The sequence below is a fragment of the Larus michahellis genome, chromosome 9 (assembly GCF_964199755.1).
Source record: "Larus michahellis chromosome 9, bLarMic1.1, whole genome shotgun sequence".
Classification (NCBI taxonomy): domain Eukaryota; kingdom Metazoa; phylum Chordata; class Aves; order Charadriiformes; family Laridae; genus Larus; species Larus michahellis.
Window position 1 is genome coordinate 24,007,119 of NC_133904.1, and position 20,480 is coordinate 24,027,598.

At 50.9% G+C, this 20,480-nt stretch overlaps 1 protein-coding gene and 1 long non-coding RNA gene across 5 annotated transcripts; both read right to left on the bottom strand.

Moving 5' to 3' along the window:
- Positions 1–2,948: 2,948 nt before the first annotated feature.
- LOC141748520 (uncharacterized) lies at positions 2,949–7,687 on the bottom strand. Its single transcript, XR_012589009.1, has 3 exons — positions 7,530–7,687; positions 6,259–6,393; positions 2,949–4,812 (listed from the first exon to the last, which is right to left on the bottom strand). It is a non-coding gene; the product is annotated as an uncharacterized LOC141748520 (long non-coding RNA).
- Positions 7,688–13,187: 5,500 nt separating this feature from the next.
- Positions 13,188–20,159, bottom strand: UBL7 (ubiquitin like 7). Of its 4 annotated transcripts, none has more exons than XM_074600198.1 (12): positions 19,908–20,159; positions 19,530–19,753; positions 18,255–18,374; positions 17,526–17,608; positions 17,319–17,403; positions 16,591–16,648; positions 15,914–16,047; positions 15,383–15,432; positions 14,519–14,686; positions 14,161–14,283; positions 13,610–13,773; positions 13,188–13,416 (listed from the first exon to the last, which is right to left on the bottom strand). In XM_074600198.1, the coding sequence occupies exons 2-11, from the start codon at positions 19,711–19,713 to the stop codon at positions 13,636–13,638; spliced, it is 1,143 nt and encodes a 380-aa protein (XP_074456299.1). In that variant the 5' UTR covers positions 19,714–19,753; positions 19,908–20,159; the 3' UTR covers positions 13,188–13,416; positions 13,610–13,635. The 4 variants fall into 4 exon arrangements, with proteins under 4 accessions (XP_074456299.1, XP_074456297.1, XP_074456300.1 ...); XM_074600196.1 differs by having other exon boundaries at positions 13,188–13,492; XM_074600199.1 differs by having other exon boundaries at positions 19,890–20,159.
- Between the last annotated feature and the right edge of the window lie 321 nt (positions 20,160–20,480).

Here is a 20,480-nt window from a genome sequence, read left to right on the forward strand (position 1 = left end):
GGTTGACAGGAATAAAATAAGAATGAAACTATGTCTGTGTAAGAACACACATAAAGCAACAGCAGACCAAGGGCGCAGAGACCGGTAACAAAGGATGCTGCTCCCAGTTGTGTAAACAGAGGGATGTGTGGAGGCCAGAAAGCCATGCTGGTATATCGCGGCAGCAGGGCAGAAGACCCCGGCTCTACCATCAGGAGGATGCAGCAAGGCTGCAGCATCTCTCATGTGCCAGCCCTCTTCCTACCAGTGCTACAATTGCATAATAAAAGGGCCGCTTCTAAAAAAAATAAAAAAATTAAAAAAAAATAGAAGGCTGCCCAAAAATTAATTCTTCGTTACAAGGCAGGAAGACTATGAGACAAATACAACAGACATGATGACAACTCAGCGGCGTCCCTTCTCCCGTGTCACACACCCCTTCGTCAGACCAGTCAAACCCACATCACAGTGCGAGTGTGGGAGCGTATGTGGAAAATCCACTGGGAGCTGGGGTAAAGAAATACCTAAGATTCCCTAAGATCCTGCCCTAACTTTTGTGATGCTGATGTCCTCCGAAAGGAGGGGGATGCTGAGCACATGGATGCTGAGCACACCCTGCCATGGGAGCTGCGGCACAAACCTTTGGAAAGTCACTTTGCTTTACCAAACCTCTCCATCCTCCCAGTTTCCCACCGGGAGGCCAGGAAAGGCTGACGGCTCTTTGTGAAGCGCTGTGAGGTTTGTTAATGAGAAGAGCAGGGCGTTACGTGCGAGGAAAGCGAGGTCGGACGTGACCAGAATAGGAGAGCCCCACGGGGAACTCACGAGGATGAGAGACGCAGCTGCACTCTTTAAAGTTGGTATTGAAGCTAGAGCCAGGACTGCTCTGCTCCTGCAGGAGATGAACAGTGGCGGGGTGAGGAGGGGCATTTTGGAGGAAGCAGAAAAAAAAAAAAAAATAAAAATTAATGAGACAGCTAATGGTGAATTTTAAGGCCCCACAGGAATTTCCCACCAGCTCTAAGCATGGAGGTTCATCTTTCTCTTTAACCAAATAGCTGCTTGGGTAATTACAGTGTGATCACATACAGATCATTCTGTTTTTTCACTTTTGCACATGGTGATTCCCAGCCTTGAAGCATTTTGCACCGCTGCTGGCCTCGAAACAACTGGCCATTCTGCCCTAGAGGCAGACATATTTCTCTACCCGCCCCATTGCTCCCAGAGGTGCTAAACCCCGTTATCAGTTGTTTTCTTGCAAAGAAAGCTTCCCGAAAAACCATCTAATTCATTAAGGTTCTTTCACGCAGTCAGGAGCGAAAGAGAAACGTCATTTGTAAATCAACAGCCTAAGCCATACGATCCATGCTGGTTCCTTAATAAACACGGAGACTTGGCATTTTACATCCACCCCAAATTTGGGCTACACCATGAGAGCTGCACACATTATTATCTGCTTTGCCTTTTATGACACGACGCAGCTGGTGGTCTGGGCAACTGACTTTCAACTCCTACTCTTGATGGAGTTGCCAACTAGAAACACAGAAGGGTTCTGATCAGAGATGAACGAGGAGAGTTTCTGCCGCCTTAGAACAGTAAATCCTTTGCTTTTCCCTTTTCCCGGCCCCTAACACACACAGCTGGGGACTCTGCATGGTTAGCTTTCGGGTCTTTTTCCACCTACAGCTAAATACAGTGCTCCCGTGTACAAAATTGAGCTCTAAACTCCCCCAAGACTTCAGAAGTGGCTCTTTCTGCCTCAACACAGGATCGCACTCCATCTCGTAGACCATGGGCTGAGCCACCCCACGAACACGACTGGATTGTGGTCCTTGATTCAGAATGATGCTGTAGCATGTTTTGCATTTTGCTAAGCAAGAGACTCAGCAGACCACTTGGTGTGTATCAATTAAATGGAAAGCTGTGTGAGATCTCTGCATGCCAGCTCACCAGCAAAGAAGCCTGCAGCAGAGGAGAGAAAAAAAAGAGTGGTAGAACAGGCAAGGGCACACGAGCATGACACCAAAATGCTGGTTACAACTCTCCAAATGAATAGTCTTCATTAAAACAGAGCTTTCACCCAAATGCCTTTGCTCCCTCCAGAAGCTACAGCTCCCCTTGGCGTCCTTTCTCCTCTCCACAATCTCCTTCGGGGCAGCAGCGTGACTGATCAGCCAGGGCGAGCCTGACTCCCTCCGATGCAGAAACATCGGATCGTTGCGCAGGACAACATTGTGAAGGCGACTTCAACACACGGGCAACATCTGGAGGGTCAAGGGAGTGGCATGACACACTCTGCGCAACGAAGGAAATAATCCCACCACCAGTCCCCCACGGGCAAGGCCGTCCCACGGAGACACAACAAAGCAGCACAGAGCAATGCCGGACACATTTGATCAAGGAGCAGCCCAGTTTGGACTCTTGGGAGGAGCATAGAGTTGATTTCAAGGTTGCTCCAACCCTGTACCAGTTTGCAGGGGGCGCCGAACACAGAACAGTGCCCTGAATACAGACAGAAAACCCGCTGGCCATTAAGTACACACACACACACACACCCGTCCCAAAGCAGACAAGCTCTTCTGTGAGAGTTTGCTCAGGACCTGCTCAGCCACATGCCAGTGTCCTCCTCAACCCATAAGAAATTTGAACGCAAGCCATCAGATTCCAGGCACGGACCCTGCTCAGCCCCCTCCTGCAAAAGTTTCCGTCTGCTTCCCTCAAGTATCAAAACTTCCCCGGCGCAAATTATGTGCGGTTTTCTTTCCAGATCATGCTCCTCGGGTTCCAATGTGGATCAGAAGGCAGCTTCCCCCTATCTTGTTTAAAATAAAAAAAAATAAAAATCAAGCACATATTTTCCTTAAGAGGAACGGTTTTTATTCACCGTTGCAGAGAAGACAGACTGCTTGAGTGTCTGTGGCCAGGCAGTCTAACTGTCATGAAGCCTCCTGTTCTAGCCGGTATTTTTTCACTGGAGAAGAGCAGGTGTGTTAATTCACATGTTCTTGTGAACAACGGTTTAACTTCTCGTAACCCCAGGGCCAGGAACATGACCCTGGGAAACACAGAGTAGGTGTGATGGGTTTGAACCCAGGCAAACATTCCACAGAAAAAATTAAACACCACAAACATGCTTATCCTTGACGAAAGCCAGGCAAGATCTTTTCTCTGTTGCACCGTCTCTTCCAGAAACCTGACAAGCACATCTCGATCTCTTGCTGTTATCAGCCATAGCAAGTTTGGAACAGTACAAAGAGGGACCTTTTTGAACACGGCACAGAGGGCTGTGGATGCTCACCAGGTCTGTCATGCCGCACGTATGCAGGTGTTGCCACAGTACGAGACTGAGAGCCTGCATGTTTTGCCAGAGCGTGGGAAATCCTCTGTTAAACCCTGCCTGTGCGGGGAACCCTGCTGCAGCATGGACTGATGTCTCAGTGAGGCTGGGACAAGAGTATAAATGACCATGACAGAGCTTTGGAAGACTGGAGCTTCTATTTCTTACCCCTTGCATTTTGCCTTTGGCAGCAAGTAGACTCATAAGCACAGGACTGCAGGAGGAAAAACCTGAAATTCCACTCACATTTCTTTTGGCACTGACCAACAGGTCATTCAGTCCTCAGATGACAAAGCAAGGTAGGAGGGAAGCAAAACGGATCTTTTATCAGCAAATTGCTGCATTCTGCTTTCAACACACCAATCCTCCCCCAAAACTCACATTCCTCACAGACAGGTAATGCAACCACAGCCATCCCCTCCTAGAGCCCCAGCCCTCGCTGTCACCCCTTCGGCCTCTCCAGGCATGTTGTTTTTGTGCAAGTCCATCTCCAACAGCTGTTTTAAGCTGGACTGAACCTGGGGGAGGCTGATCAGTTGGTATGAGTCCCCGCCTCCCAGTTCTTCCCTGATGCTGAAGCACAGTAAATCTACTGCCCCAAGAAGAGTCAACCAAAGGGGTCAGAAGCCCCCGTGTGCTAAATGCCACTCCCAGGGCTTTAAAAATGAATCAGGGAAGGGAAGGAGCCACATTCCCCAGAACATCTTTTTCTAGTAGGTCAACCCCTTTGACTTGCCAAAGGAGGCCTGTGCGAGAGCCGTCTCGCGCTCATCGCCTTGCAGAGCAGCACAAAACCCCGAGCTGGGACGACTCCTCTTCAGTGTTTTCCCTTCTGCTGCTGAGGAAACCCCTGGGGCTCACCCCTCAGGTAGGACCTCCCAGACGAGAGCTTCACAACACTATTCCCTTGTCCCAGTAGCTTCCAGAGGTCCTGCCCAAGGACTAGCCCCAAACAAACTCAGCTCATCTAGATGACCCCAAACCACACCTCACCCTTTCCATTGCAAACATACATTTGGTTGGCAAATGAGCTTCACCTGAATGCCCGTCACATTAACAAGCAACCCTGCCAAGAGCGATTTCAGCAAGAACTCACTGGCAAAAGCAGGAAAGGAGGTAAAACAGACACGCATCGGTGACAGACTGTCAAGAGCACGTGCGCCCCCCAGACACGGGTGCCAAAGGCTTTAGGTAGAGTAAATAAAACCCAAGGCAGGGTCACACCCAATTAAAAGAAAGTTAAAACAAAACAAAAAGAATAGAAATAAGCTGCTTTGTTGAGATTGATCTGCCACACTCCCACCATGAGAGCTGCATGTTGATATATTAATGCTGCACTGCACATCAGCTCCCTCTTCCTAGGAGGGCCCAGCAGGCCACGCTGGGTTTTGCTTACCTGAAATTCCTGGTGTTTCTTTTCTTGACCACTGTGCTCCTCGGCTTCCTGGAAGGGCCTGGATTTCAGAGCAGCATTGCCAAGCAGCTACCACGCTCTCCTGCGGGAATGGTGACATTTCAGCAGTGGGCGAAGCCTCCGCAACGATACCCATTCCCACATCTTTAAACGGTACTAAGAAAGGTCCAGCACCCACCATCCCACACACGAGCTTATAAGCCCCCTTTATCAGCTCCGTTAAACCCACAGCTCCTCCCGGTAATACACAAATTAAGGTTCGCTCTCTGCAATCTGTTCTCCCATTCCCTGCCATAGCGTGGGTTGAAATTTCAGTCCACATTTTCCTCTGGGGAAGCAAAGCAAGTCACCCGATGCCCCAGAAGCCACTTCAAACAGCTGCTGAGGAAAAAACCCAACACAATCTCCTCCAAGCTGGACAGGCACATGAGGTTAAGTGGTAGCTTCTCAGGAAAGTAAACTAATTTAAAGATACTAAGTTGACCTTGTAGGGTTCAAGTACTTCCAGCAGCGATATGTGTCTCGCCAGGAAGGGAGAGACATTTAAGAAATGGTCTATCTCCTGCTCCTCCTTCCTATTTTGGCCCCTGCTAGCCAAACCTGGGCCAAATGACGCAGAAGGTAAGTATCTGCAGTTCAGCGCTGTCCTTGGCTCTAAATTCAGAGCCCGCCTGGCGACACAAAGGCTCGGCGCCACAGATGCACCGGTTTCTCTTTCCATCAGACATGGGAAGCCCGCCATCTCTTCCAGCAGGAGAGTGGGAACAGCTCAGGATCTCACCATGTGCTGGACCCATTTGACTTATTTTCCTCTGTGACCTGTCAAAACGCTTCAAAGGGACACCGGCCTGGGCAGGGAAGAGCTCTTCCCTTTCTTCCTGCCTCCCATCTGCCCTTCCTTTATGCAGACTTCATGCCTGTCACCTGCTTCCTGGTCATTATGTGTCCAGATAGCTCCCACATGGCTCCTTTGGGACAGCAACTGCAGGAAGCCATAAGCAACCAGGTCACAGGCTCTTGGGAGGGGAGGAAAAGAAGAATAAAAAATGAGGTGAAGGAAGAGTAAATGGACGTGAACTCATGTGACCAGACACCAGCTGGCAGGATCCATGGGATGATTTAATTATGTGTAACAGAGGATCCTTTGGGATCAAAGCATTTAATTCCAGGGAGCTACACCTTGGAAAGGAATGCTCAGGACAGCCAGCACTCCTTCCCTTCCCGGGAACGGGGCCGAACGCAAACCAATGCAGACAAAGGTAAATAGTTTGGAGTCTGCTGTGTAGAATGTGAGGGCAGCATGCTGAGCATTGCTGGGGGATTATGGAGCTCTGCCATCATTAACAACCTTTTCTGCTTTAGCGAGATTAAGTGACAGTTTTCTACCTGACTGCCCAACTCCCCTGGCTATCTTTGTCAACTGTGGCTGCCTTCAGTGGCCACGGCAATCCCAGCACCCAAAAATGAAACCTCAGAGCTTTACTGGGAACACCACCACCCTTTTAGAGCATGACAGCCCAGAAGTTACCTGTGCCACAGTCCCACGGCAGCACCTTGTCCCCTCCTTCCAGCTGCCGCGCACTTTTGTGGGTCACAGTCTTTGAACCCGTGGCTGAACTGCAGGACTCCTCGCTGCGGGGTGGCATCGAGGCGACAAGTTTATCTGCGTTCAAAGGAAAAAAAAAAAAATTCTGTGCGGCCCGTTAACTATTAACACCCAATTTCTAGCTCTAAAAGTCCCTAAACCTCACACCATTGGATGCTGGGGAAAAAAAAAAAAAACAAAAACAAAAAACAGACAACTATTAGAGATGGATCTTTCTCTTTTTCTTGAGGTTTTTCTGCAGTGCCTATTATTGGCCACTGCAGGATGACAGGGGACTCTGGCTCTGATTCTACATAACCCATTCCATGCTTTTATCACCCCTGGAGTAGAAACCCACAGCTCTCCAGCTTTTCCCTCAAACACCAAAACCAATGCACCCTTCTGAACAAGTGGCCCATGTTCCTAAATCAGCACGGTATTTATTTCAGTGGTAGGGGGAAAAAAAAAAAGAAAAAAAAAAGAAAAGTCTCAAAGTGATTTTGGGACAACCCTTCTGCTTGCTGGCAGCCTGGAACACCCAGAAGTCAGCTAGGGAGAGACTGCGTGGTCAGAAATGCTCCCCAAAATCCCCGATTTCACCTTAAGAGTGTTGGTTGGGTTGTTGTTTGGTTTTGGGGTGGTTTTTTTTGTTTTATTTAAAGTTTCCAGATTCAGTTCAAGGGGACTAGAGCCAGGAAGCTTCATGTTCAAAGCTAGAGGCTCAGCCACTGTCTTGACTTCAGGGGATGTTTATCTTCTTCCCTCTGAACTTTCCTTTTGCTTACTGTACTCTTAAACAAGCATCCTTGCAAGGCAGAACTACATGCACTACTATAAATCAAAGGATTCTTCATAAACACTGTGATTTATAAATATTAGAATACTATAAATACAGAAGAAAGTATTAAGAAATAGAAATATTTTCACGGTGCGACATTTTCAGTCCATCTCTGCTTTCACCAAGTTCAAATACAGTCAGTTGCCTTAAAAGTGCATGGGTTTATTGTGCTGCTCTCCAGTTAGCATCACACGGACTCTTAGCTGTGCAAAGCACAGCTCCTTAAAAGGATGCTTTGATGACTAAAGTCAGAGCTCCCTTTTCGTCACTTCTAAAGAAAAACGTTGATTCATGCCAGGAAAGGGCTTGGGTCCCACAGGACACAGGCTGCTGGGAAGCTGCGCTGTACCACCTGCCCTGACCTTGGGGCTCTCACCTTATTCCTGATCAGTCGTCCCAGCTTCAGTAAAACTCTTTCCTCCTTCCTAGAAAGTTTGCCTGAGAAAGAGCAAGACCAGGGTTGCATTATTGACAAGGAATCAGAGAATCATAGAATCTTCATGGTTGGAAAGGACCTTTGAGATCATCGAGTCCAACCAAACAACCTACAATCTCTGCCACTAGAGCATGCCCTGAAGTGCCACATCTAGACATTTCTTAAACACCTCTAGGGATGGTGACCCAACCACCTCCCTGGGCAGGCTGTTCCAGTGCCTGACCACTCTTTCAGTAAAGTAATTCTTCCTAATATCTAATCCAAACCTCCCCTCCCACAGCTTCAGACCATTTCCTCTGGTCCTGTCATTATTCCCTTGGGAGAAGAGGCCAACACCCACCTCTCTACAGCCTCCTTTCAGGTAGCTGTAGAGGGCAATGAGGCCTCCCCTCAGCCTCCTTTTCTCCAAGCTAAACATGCCCAGCTCCCTCAGCCTCTCCTCATGTGACCTGGTCTCCAGACCCCTCACCAGCCTGGTAGCTCTCCTCTGGACACGCTCCAGCACTTCAATGTCCCTCTTGTACAGAGGGGCCCAGAACTGAACACAGTACTCGAGGTGAGGCCTCACCAGTGCCGAGTACAGAGGCACGGTCACTTCCCTGCTCCTCCTGGCCATGCTATTCCTGATACAGGCCAGAATGCTGTTGGCCTTCTTGGCCACCTGGGCACACTGCTGGCTCATGTTAAGCTGGCCGTCCACCAGCACCCCCAGGTCCTTTTCTGCTGGGCAGCTTTCCAGCCACTCTTCCCCAAGCCTGCAGCGTTGCTTGGGGTTGTTGTGACTGAAATGCAGGACCCAGCACTTGGCCTTATTAAACCTCATACAGTTGGCCTTGGCCCATCAATCCAGCCTGTCCAGGTCCCTCTGTAGAGCCTTCCCACCCTCCAGCAGATCAACACTCCCACCTGGTTTGATGTCATCTGCAAACTTGATGAGGGTGCACTCAATCCCCTCATCCAGATCATTGATAACATTGGAACAGCCTGCCCAGGGAGGTGGTTGGGTCACCATCCCTAGAGGTGTTTAAGAAACATCTAGATGTGGCACTTCAGGGCATGCTCTAGTGGCAGAGATTGTAGGTTGTTTGGTTGGACTCGATGATCTCAAAGGTCCTTTCCAACCATGAAGATTCCATGATCACAGATTAAACAAAACCAGCCCCAAAACTGAGCCCTGAGGGACGCTGCTGGTGACGGGCCACCAAGAGGATTTCACCCCATTAATCACAACTCTCTGGGCACGGCCATCCAGCCAGTTTTTAACCCAGCGAAGAGTACACTTGTCTATGCCAGGATTTGACAGCTTCTCCAGGAGAATGCTGTGGGGGACAGTGTCAAAGGCCTTACCAAAGTCCAGATAGACGACGTCCACAGCCTTCTCCGCATCCAGCAGGTGGGTCACATGGTCATAGAAAGAGATCAGGTTGGTTAAGCAGGACCTGCCTTTCCTAAACGCATGCTGGCTGGCCCTGATAAAGAGATGGATCTTTCTCTTTTTCTTGAGGTTTTTCTGCAGTGCCTATTATTGGCCACTGCAGGATGACAGGGGACTCTGGCTCCGATTCTACATAACCCATTCCATGCTTTTATCACCCCTGGAGTAGAAACCCACAGTTCTCCAGCTTCTCCCTCAAACACCAAAACTAATGCACCCTTCTGAACAAGTGGCCCATGACCCCACCAGGCCCTGCTGCCCCTTCTTCCCTTTGCCCTGGCACTAGCCTGTCCCCCACGGCGAGAGCGTTCAGCTCACTGAACCAGCACAAAGCTCATTTAAGAAAAGAAACTAAAAGTGATGATGTTTCCTGATACTTTGGCATTCCCCACGAGGACAAAGCTGAAAGCAGCCAGGAAACCACCGAGGCCTTTGTGAACAAAGCAAACCGATGGACAAGGGGTCTGCCAGGCCATTGCTCTTCTCACAACAGGGATTTATCCTTCCAGACTGCCCAAGCTTACTCCTGCCCTACCAAAACCCAAGGGAGATGCTGAGCATCCCGGAACACTGGAGAAAGTCACCTTCCACCAGTCTTCTGAATTAACGTTGCAGAGAGGAGCTGGGGGGCCAAGGCATGTATCCCCACACTGCGCTGGGGAGAAGAGAACGATGTTCCCCCAGCTCAGTAGAGACGCCCATGATGAGCGGGGCCATCGCAATGGTCAGTCCTCTGGCTCCTGCATGTTTTTGTTTGTGGATGGAGCTGGGCAAAACAGCAACGCCGGTTTAAGGTGCTTTGCTGCCTTGTCCAGACAGGGAACCAGCTGCTGTGCCAGGCTCCTGCAAGCAGGGGACACTCAGAGCCTTTGTTTGGTTGGGGGGAGCAAGGAACAAAGATTTATTCTGAAATACAGGAGACGTGCGGGAGGATGAGGGGAAGGACGGTGGTTTACGATCTGCTCCAACAAATCACCCAAGAATGCCCACACCAGAGAGACCATGCCTGCACATAAACAGCTAATACCTCAAACATCAACGTCTCCTCCTGGGATAGATCTTGCCGGTTGCGTTCACTTCACAAGTGGGGAAGCTCCAGCATCATTGTGAAAGCAGACGAAGACAGAGGCGGGCAGTCACACAGGCTGCGGTACTGCAAAAGCCATCAGGGATGTGAAGCCTGGGAGATTCTGCTCCGTCTCCATTTCACTGTTTTGCTGGAAAACCACACCCCCACAAAACCGCTTTGCTCCTCACAGAGACAGTCAGCTCAGGACTGTCTTAGGGAAAAAGAGATGAGGCGGACACGGTGAAAAAGCCATCAAAGCGGCCAAAGTAGAAAAGCAGGGCCCATATGGCAAGGAGCCTAGATCCCAGACAAATTGCCAGCCCTCTGCAGGTGTCCACGACGCGCCAGCATTGACAGTCAAGCACCAGAACAAATAACAAGAATACTGAAAACACAGGACTACAAACAGCTGCTCCCATTACTACTGAAAACACCCGCTGTTACTGCTTCCCTTGTCAGCTCCACTACAGGCAAAGAAGGAACTGAACCAAACACTTCTCTTTGATGTCAGAACCAGAAAGTCCCTGCTGAAAGCGCTTACGTTGGGGAACCATGCTTTGACCTCCACCTCTTCCAAAAGGTCAGCCAAGCACCTCCCAGTCTGCAGCAGCGCCAGTGAGGCGCATCAGGCCTGCAGATGCTGGCAAACCGAGCCAGGATCATCCTCCGTTAGAGGATGCACCTCTAACCCCGGGCATGGAAGTCGCAAGGAGGAGGGGAAGGTGTCAGGGCAGTGGCACCACGGATGGACCACAAGGAACAGGCAGGTGGGAGACAGCGCATTGCAATGTGCTCTCAAAGAGCAGAATCTGTTGTGTTCAGCCACTGAACAAGTTAGTGCCTGGACTTGGCTGCTTTCTCAGCGAGCAATGGCTACCAGCATCTCCACGAGTCATTCTGGTTTTGTCCGATATCTCTCTTGGAATTTAGGCTCCAGTGACAGTGGAAGTCAGGACAACTGACTTGGACAAGAGTCCTCACGCTACACCACCCCCGCAAGCCACATTTAGGCTGCTAACCCCAGGCAAAGGGCCTCTCCAAAGGAGCGTGTGCCTCCTGCAGCCTCCCCTGGCCAGTTTCTCCCCCGGGCAGAAGCTGTGCTGGCTCAGCTTTCTCTGCAGGCAGAGGTGGCTGCCAGCAGCACTTTCATCTCAGAGCCGGGAGGCACTGCCATTAGAGCAGGTGATGCTCTGGCTGCTGCAGAGCCAGTTCTGAGGAACTCTGAGCTTCCCTCTTTCCTACAAGAGCTCCTGCATCAAAGTTTTCCTTCCTCCTCCATCACCAGCCCTGCAGGTGCCAGGCAGAGCTTCTCTTCCCATCCCTGCAGCTCTAAATTTGTCTGGTTGCTGAGCACGTCTATTCTAGGCAGCCAAAGGCAGGCGAGATGAGGGAAGCGAAGCGCACGCATCAGTTGTGTCGTGAACATCGGCACCAAGTTCTCCTCCGTTAGAGCCGGTTCAGAGAGAGAGAGAGAGAGAGAACGTGTCTGATGCCGTACTCCAAGCCAAGTAACAGAGTTTGTGAAAGAAATCAGAAAAAAGTTCTTTCCGTACAAAACAGACAGGCAATTCTCAATTATCTGGGGACACAGGGAGAAGCAGAAATAGCCATTAGAAGAGAGGAAATTACTTAATACAAAATGTGGGTCAACAAAGTGATGAAATCGTAAGAGCAAGGTCAGGACAGGAAAGAAATACCATTCCGGGACACCAAAAAACCGCAAGCTGGCCTAAGCTGAGAATTGGCATGGTACAGCAAAGCACACTAGTGACCCTGGTCCCAAAGCAAGTCCTGCTAGCCCCGAGCAGGTCTGCGAGCACTTGCAAACGCTTTCCAGTTTTGGGCAGCAGCATCTGCGATACAGCTAATCCTCGGTTAGCCCCGGGAGGATTGAGGGCTGACAGCAGGGCTTGTCTCCACAGTGGGGAAGGGAGGGAGGATGCTGTGCATATGCTATCCGCTCCCCCAGCAAAGCGAAGAGCGAAGGCACAAGGAACAGGAACAAATAAAACAGTCCTCATCCACGTGAAATGACAGCTATCATCTGGACTCGGTTTCCAAAGCAGGTAATGAGGGCAGTAACCCGGAAGGGTGTATCAAGTCAGGAAAGCCAGTTATGTCCATCACATCTTATCTCCTACATATTGAAAAACAAAAACAGACCCTCCCCTCCTGAGAGACTTAATCCTCTAGACAGGATTAAAGTCTATCAGTCAATGGGCTACCCCGGAGAGAACAATCCGGCATTTGCTGGGTGATAGCTGAGATCATACCAGAAAATGATCCTAGCCCTTGGAGAGGAATTAGAGGGGAGCACAGGCAGCCTAAAGGTAGGAAAGCATTTTCTGCTTTTAGCTTCCCTACTAATGCATGGTGGCATTTCAGGCAAACTGGCTCCCATTTTCATGCCTTTTTAATCTCAATGGTACAATCAGAGCGAAGCCAAGCCCAGTTCCAGTTCTTGCTTCTCGCAGTTCCCAGTGACAGTAATTACAGCTAAATGTCTTTGATTGCCTTTACAGCTCAGGTCTTAGGCACCTCAATGGTGGCACCCAGGATTAGAAGACACTTTGCAAAACTCTGGCTGCAGCCAGGTTAACCTACATCAGAGAAAAGGTGTTTCTCCCAAGTCATTTGGCAGCACCTCACACCCTCTGGCAACTGCCTCAACCCTTGTGCTTGTCATTTTATTGACTGTCACCCTGTGGTGGCCATGAACTCCTGCACCTGTACCCTTGTTCTGGTCAGCTTGCAGGACCCTACCAGCTTCAGCCAACACAACTGAGAACAGGCTTCTGCTCAGAAGGAGGCACGATGCTTCTGTGCAGCACCTTCTCGGAGAATACCTGCAGCACAAATAGTTCTTTTGTATTGGCCTAACTCCAGGCAGGATGGCTTCGCAGGTCAGCTACACCCCAAACATCGCTCTCCCAACAGATACAGCTTTGCTCTGTATGAGGAGTGCCATCTGCTGAGTAATAACAGTCCTACAACGGGCAAAGCATTTTCTCTGGTTCCTTTCATGCAATGAGCATGTTCCATCGCAGGTCTGGAACACAACCCGGGAGAGATCACAACCCAAACAACAGGCAAGTGAATACAGTCCATTTAATACAGTCAAACACAGAGGGACCACAACACCAAAACAAACTAGACTGAGGCATGTCAGCTGGGCAGGAATGAAACAACAGGCAGGAGAACGTGTTGACAGATCTAAGACGGCGGAACCGTAGGTGCCACATCTCCCCAACACACACAGCCACCTCTTTTTCCATGCTGGACAAAGTTCTGAGGTCTTGTCACTGGTGGCCAGGAGGAGGAGGCTGGAGAGAGGAATCTGGAGCTGGAGGAGCTGCCCTCAGCACGGGCAGGGCTCTCAAACAGGAGCACGCTGCCCACCTGCAAGGAAAGGAGCAGCCACTCCAACGGCTCAATCTGAAGAGAACCCCAATGCAGAAGAGTTTCAGGGCCGAGTCCCAGACTGAGGAACGTCACAGCTGCCTCAGTGCAACTCACCAGTCCAGCTTCTCCTGTCCAAAAAGCTAGGGAGCCCCACCAGCAAAGATGAGCTCCAGGGCAGCCTGAATGTCCCCTCCAGTGGCTTGCAGGGCCCGGAGACTTAGCTCATCATCGTGTATGCCCATGTCTCGCAGCTGCTGAAGCTGTGGTTGCCACTGGCTCTACAGATTGAAAACAAAAGAAGCTGAGGGTAGGTGCAAGAGACCAAGCAGAAACAAAACAGCCTTCTCCACAGCTCACTCTTCCATGATGTATTCTCCCACCTCTCTCTAGCTCACAAGTACAATGCTAAGTGCACAAACAGATCTTGAAAGCTCCAAGTCTTGCTGCAAACTCCCCAGATCCACCACAGCCCACTCCTCCCGCTTCCACCCAGTACTTTTGCATCGGTCTACCATGCCTCCTGCATGCATCACTTCTCCAGCCATGCCCCTTTCAGCTTAATGTCCTGCCACAGGATGCAGCTGGAAGAACCACCTCCACCCTGCAACACTCGATGCGATATGGGGCTTTCACGGGCTCCCAAAGGAAGAGGCTGCAACACTGACCTGCAGGCTGGGCTGCCCTGAGGCCTGCAGGGCATGCTGTAAGGCCTGGCTGAAGAGGTCGTTGGTGATGGGTGTTCCTGACTGGACACTGGAGGACATGGGGGAGGTCCCAGAGGAATGACCCTAGGAGGAATTAAGTAGTGTATGGATCAGAATAACACTTGTCACAGGAACCAGAGCCAGCACAGGGCAACGTTTGCTGCATCCCCACTACCACGCCTCCCCAAGCCTGTATGAAGACCCCAATCATAAGAAAATAAACCAGCGAGGACTTCCAGACCTGAGAAGGGCTTGTACTCGGCCAAGGGCTGGTTTTACGGCCCAGAGGATGCCCCTAGCTGCTGCGCTGCCATTGTACCTGGGTGCCAGGGGTGGGCGTGTGGGAGCTGCTCTCAGGGGTGCTCGCCAGTGCCAGGGCGGTCGCCAGCTCGCTCTGGGTGATGGGACGGGGTCCAGCAGCCCCAGTGTAGCCAAGGGAAGCTGGGCGGGAACCAGAAGTGCTGCTGGATGGTGTAGATCTTGTGCTCTGAGTGGAGGGAACAAAAAAAACCCACCTCTAATGTTGGTGTGAGCTGGCTCAGGTGCCCATTCCCAGGGATGCCTTTCATTGAAACTCACAGGTGCGGAACTTTTAAAAAATAAACATGACAGAATGGTATCTGCTTTTTTTCCCCAAAAACTTAGCTATTACAGAGCTGCAGAAATTTGCAGTAAACCTTTTAATGTATCATCTATCAGCTTAAAAACAAAGTGTTATTAGCCTACAAAAAAAGCAATTAACCATTGACAGGCTTTTTTTTTTGCCTAAGCATGGAGTTTCTCTTTACAAAATACTTTGTCCTTTGGAGAGGAAAACATTTTTACATTACAGAAGAAGGGCAGGGACCAACACTCACATGCTTCTCAGCCATGCTCATCTGCACACAACTCTGGTTCTGTGTCAATTTGATTACGAAGGTGTTTACCCTGAGGATAAGTGCTGTTGCGAGTGGTCCTTCCGCATTCTTCTGTTGTTACCCTACCTCAGCACTCAAGAAAATCCTAACATGAGCAGCATGCAAGGATGCCACAATCAATACGTTTGTCTCCACAATATCCCTAGGAGCCAGAGTAGCTCATGCTGTTCACGAGACAGGAAGAGAGAAAACCTTTGGAGTCTTTAAGGGCTACAAGTTAATATTGCCAGTGCAAAACAGCCATTCCACCCAACCTGTCTGCTTACCTGGTGGAAGTCATCTTCATCATCAGAGAGACCTTCAAAGAGAAAGCCACCTGCAACAGAAAGGGGAACCAACAGTTGCAGAAAACCGGGTGCTGGCAGGAGTTAGGCACCACGCAAGAATCCTGTGGAGTCTTGGATTGCCCAGCCACCAGGCTCAGCCCCAGCTAGCACCCCGGTTAGGACAGAGGCCTCAGCACCAACAAGTCCATGTGCAGCAGGTCAGTGGAAGACAGGTCGGACTCATCCTTCACACAAAACAGAGGCCACAGCCCTCTGCTACCGACAGTCATTATACACGCCTGGCTGGGAGAGGCCCAGAGCCTGAAGTGCCCCAGACGAGTCTCACACAGCACAAAAAAAAAAAAAAAAAAATCTACCAAACCACAGTGCATGTTGTTCCTAGCTCAGGAACCCAAACTTCTTTTCCTTCCAGCCTGACGAGACCATGTCAGTACAGCACAGATTTGTCTGCAAATCCCGCAGCACATCATCTCTGCAGGGCTCCCCACTCATCTGTGCGTCTGAACGTACCTGGCATGTCGCGGTAGGAGCCAGAGGACATGCCTCGGGAGGATGTCTCTGGGGCTGGGAGCGGGGTGCTGCCAGCCACTGAGTGCAGAACAAGGACAATGGCATTCACAAGCGCGGGGTGGGCTGGGATCAGCCTGGAGAGAAAGAGTGGAAGAATAAACCACGTACACACTGAAACTAAGAAATCAGCAGCTCAATAACAGCAAAGAACTTATGTCAGGAATGGCAGAACCATCCTCGCTGGCTGCACCAGCACCACCTTGGACACTGCCTTTGGCTGTCCAGCAACAAACATCTCCCCGCGGTGCTCCACACAGGCGGAGAAACTGGGGCTCCTTCATGATCCCATTGTTTACTTCTGTCATATGCTCTCACAGGAGCAACTCCCTGCTGCGAGCAACCAGATTGGAATTTAAACCCGCAATCTGGCTGCGATTATGGCCCTGTCTCCCACTAAATATCCTCTGGTCTAATCCAACAGTAGAGGCAGGTGTGTATCAAAGTATCTGTTCCCTCTTTCATGCCACCGAGGAATAAAGAGTCCCATCCTGAATGTCTGGCCTGGTGTACCTGTACTGGCAGGAGCAGAACTCTCTCTCCCACCCAGAGAGAAGTGGTCTTATACAATAGCGCGACAAAGGCATTGCTTAGTCACTGCCCAGCTTGTGTGAACTTACGTGTCCAGCATGTTGGGGTCTGCAAACACTGAAAAGAGATCCTTGTCCTGTAGGACTCCTGGGAGGGACCAGGAAACACAACGAGTAAAAGACAGGATACCAGAAACAGGAGCCGGTCAAACAAGAACCAAGGGAAAAACCAAAAGAATTAATTGTTTTTCAGGAACTGAGTCACCATAAATACTCTATTATTGTCCTCTCTGAAGCCTTTTACGTCTTCCTGGAGCAACTCGATCACCGCCACACACACCCAAGCGATGCAACTTTCCCAGCACAGATTGTGCTCCAGCTCCAACAGCTCCACCCTAAGGGCAGGATCGAATCTGACATCCAGCTAAACCCAGCCAGCTGCTCGCTGTATGAGGTTGCAGCTGCATCCCACATTCCACCTGCCTCATAGCAACGTGCCAAAAGAGCTGGTAACATCCCGGGACAGAAGCAGCAAGCTAGATTTAGTGAACATTTTTGTAACACAGCAGGGAAAAAGCATCCATCCCCACTGCTCTCCTCTGGGCTCAGTGTTCCCTAATCCTTTTGAAGACAGCGTTCATCCCCAAACATTACCAACAGAGCACAACTCTGACGCTTCCTCTTATGCTCCGCAAAGGAACCAAAAAAGACACTTTCTCCAGAGAAGGAGAACTCCTTTCCCCATGTCAGGAATTAAACAAACACTGACTATCTTCATTTGGCTTTCCTCAGATCCTCTGGATCACATCTGCACTCACCCAAAGCAATAGGGTCACTGCTGAGGCCGGGAGTAGCTACGATGATCTGATCCAGTGACTCCTTGTTCCCCAGCATTTTGAAGACCTGCGAGAGAAATCGGAGCAGATCAGCAGCGTCGCACAACAAGGCTCCACTCGAGGACTCTCTTCACAGAGAGGGGACCGACCAAAAGACACCCAGATTGCAAAGTATGAAGCCCCACTCACTGCATCCCTGTAGGCAGGACTGCTGTGCAGCGCAGTGTGAAGGACCCGGAACTCTCGTACTGCTGCCACCTTATCCACAGGCTCTGAGAGAGGAAAAATAACAGAACAAAACATGGTTCTCCCTCTGTCAGCTTTACTAGCTATTTTACATGCCACTGGGACTTCCACGCTGCGATAGCAGTGGTGATTCTTTCATTCCCCTGGATTTGACTGACCAAGAGAGGAAGAGCACAGGCTAATGACTGCAAATGTCTCAGTATATTTACCACAGCATAACAGCGAACTGCACTTCCAGACATATAGAAGTATATAGATATATCCTCCTACACATACAAAAGCAGCTGTATTAAAAGTGGCAACTCTAAACTAACTCAGGCAGACTAGGAACACACACAAGCCTGCTCATCCCTTGAGCTGAGTAACGAGTCGTGTTGTTCCCAATTCTCTGGCAACACCCTAAAATTGGTCACAGTCGATTAAGGGATGTTCGCTCTCCACATTATGTAGCTCATTCCTTAACTCTTCCAGCAGCAAGAAAATAGAATGCCCATTTGCTGCTCTTAGAGGTGGAGAGTTCCCACACAAACCTATGGATCAATTCTTCCTCCAAACCCCACATCAGCCTCCCAGAAACAAATCACAAGAGAAGCTGTTCCTCAGTCACCAGCCACCCAGACCAAACACACCTTGAGGAGACCTAAGTGGTAACCCACACTGTCTCCTCCTCACCTGGTTTCTGGTCAGGCTCAGGCCAGGACTTGCGCAGGACATGAACAGTGGAGCCAGACTGGATGCCATAAAAATCAAGCGTCTGGTCATCCCTCAGCTTACGGCCACAATAGATCAGATCTAGGAGAGAGAAACATCTGAAGATATGTATCTACAACACACTCAGAAAGGGCCGGGGGTCTTTAAGAACTGAGGGAGGACTGGGGGTTATTGCTCTGCCTGCGTAGCTGCTTCTTCTGGTCAGCAGCACAGGGAAGCTTTAACACATAAATCATGAAGCTGAGATTCAGGGAGGAAATCAGAGAGTTGAGACTCACAGAACATGACTTTGCCACCTCCTTTAGAACCACAGAATGGTTGGGGTTGGAAGGGACCTCTGGAGATCATCTAGTCCAACCTGCCAAAGCAGGCTCAACCAGAGCAGGTCGCACAGCAACGCGTCCAGGTGGGTTTGGAATGTCTCCAGAGAAGGAGACTCCACCACCTCTCTGGGCAGCCTCTGACAGGGCTCTGCCACCCTCAAAGGAAAGAAGTTTTTCCTCACGTTGAGATGGAATTTCCCATGTTCCAGTTTGTGCCCATTGCCCCTTGTCCTATCACTGGGCACCACTGAAAAGAGTCTGGCCCCATGCTCTTGCCACCCGCCCTTTAGATATTGATCAGCATTGATGAGATCCCCTCTCAGTCTTCTCCAGGCTAAACAGCCCCAGGGCTCTCAGCCTTTCCTCAGCAGAGAGGTGCTCCAGTCCCCTGACCATCTTTGTAGCCTCCTCTGGACTCTCTCCAGCAGTTCCCTGTCTTTCTTGAACTGCGGAACCCAGAACTGGACACATTGCTCCAGATGTGGCCTCACCAGGGCAGAGTAGCGGTGGAGGATGACCTCCCTCCACCTGCTGGCCACGCTCTTTTTAATGCACCCCAGGATACCAGAAAGGCTGACATCTCTCATGGTTCTCATAAGAGATCACACAAGGACATGCTGGCATTGGCAAGTACAAAAATTTCTTAACAAGGGCACCGACACTGCAGAAGCACTGTGATTCCAAGAAAATGCAGAACAAACTATACAAATCACAAGGTACTAAGACTGCTGCAGCACAGCAGAGTCTCTGGAGCAAGCTTTGAACCTCCACACCATGCTATCTGGTTGCACCAAGTCTCCCCACCAGCCCAGCACCACTAACAGTAGGATGTTTGTGCCCCAGCCGCAGCGAGGAGAGGAAGAGGGTGGCCCCAAGCGGCAAGACTTTGACACGACCCACACAAGGCACCTACCGATGAGCTCAGGGTCTGGGACGGACTCCTGCAGTTTGCCGGTGATAAGCTGCTTGAGGTAGGAGATGCTGCACCCACCGAGCGGGCATTCTCCCAGCTCCGTCTCCGGCAACTGTAAGATGGATTTGGGAGCCAGTGGCTGATCCGCCAGCTTCACCGCGATGTGCCACTCCGGCAGGGACATGCAGCCTCCGCACTGAACGCGGCCTAAGACCCGGAAAGCTCTGGAAATGGAGGAAAACAAACCAAAGTGGGATTCTCCCCCAAGCAGACAATAAAACCTTATAAATGTGCTGGGATGCGCGCAGGAAACTCACAGGAGGCCTGACCAAGGCACAACCATGCTTTTTCGGTTCCTACCTCAGCCTGGAGCCGTACCTGGGAAGGCAGGAACACCTCTGCCGGCCTCACCACTCAGCCGAGGGAGAAACCAAGAGCAAGGCCCAGCCCGGTTCTCCCGACGCGCACAGCCCCCAGGCCAGGCCCCAGCCCATGAAACCCCCGTTTCCCGGCACAGAGATGGTGGAGATGAGGGGGAATGTGGCTGTCCACCCCCCCCCAGCCCCCCGCCGCTCCCCGAACGCCCCCCAGCGGCCCCTCAGCTCCGTTCCACCCGCACCCTGGTGCCGCACCGGAAGCGGAAGTGCTGCCCGGCCGCAGCGGTGCAGGCTGGGAAACTGAGTCCGCCGGAGAAGGAGGTGCCGTAGGGCTAGGAAGCCGCCGATTGGCTGGCCCGACCAGGCCCAGCCAATAGGGAGGCGACTGTGGGTTTAAAAGGGGGAGAGCGGCGCCGTCGCACAGTCACGGCGGCGCTCCGCGGGAGGCGGCGAGGTCGGGAGCGGCATCGTCTCACGCCCCGCCTCCCCGCCCACCCCCATCCCAAAAAAGGAGAGGCCGCTGCTCCCCCGGTCACACAAACATCTGCCAAGGCCCCGGCTTTTTGTGGCAAGA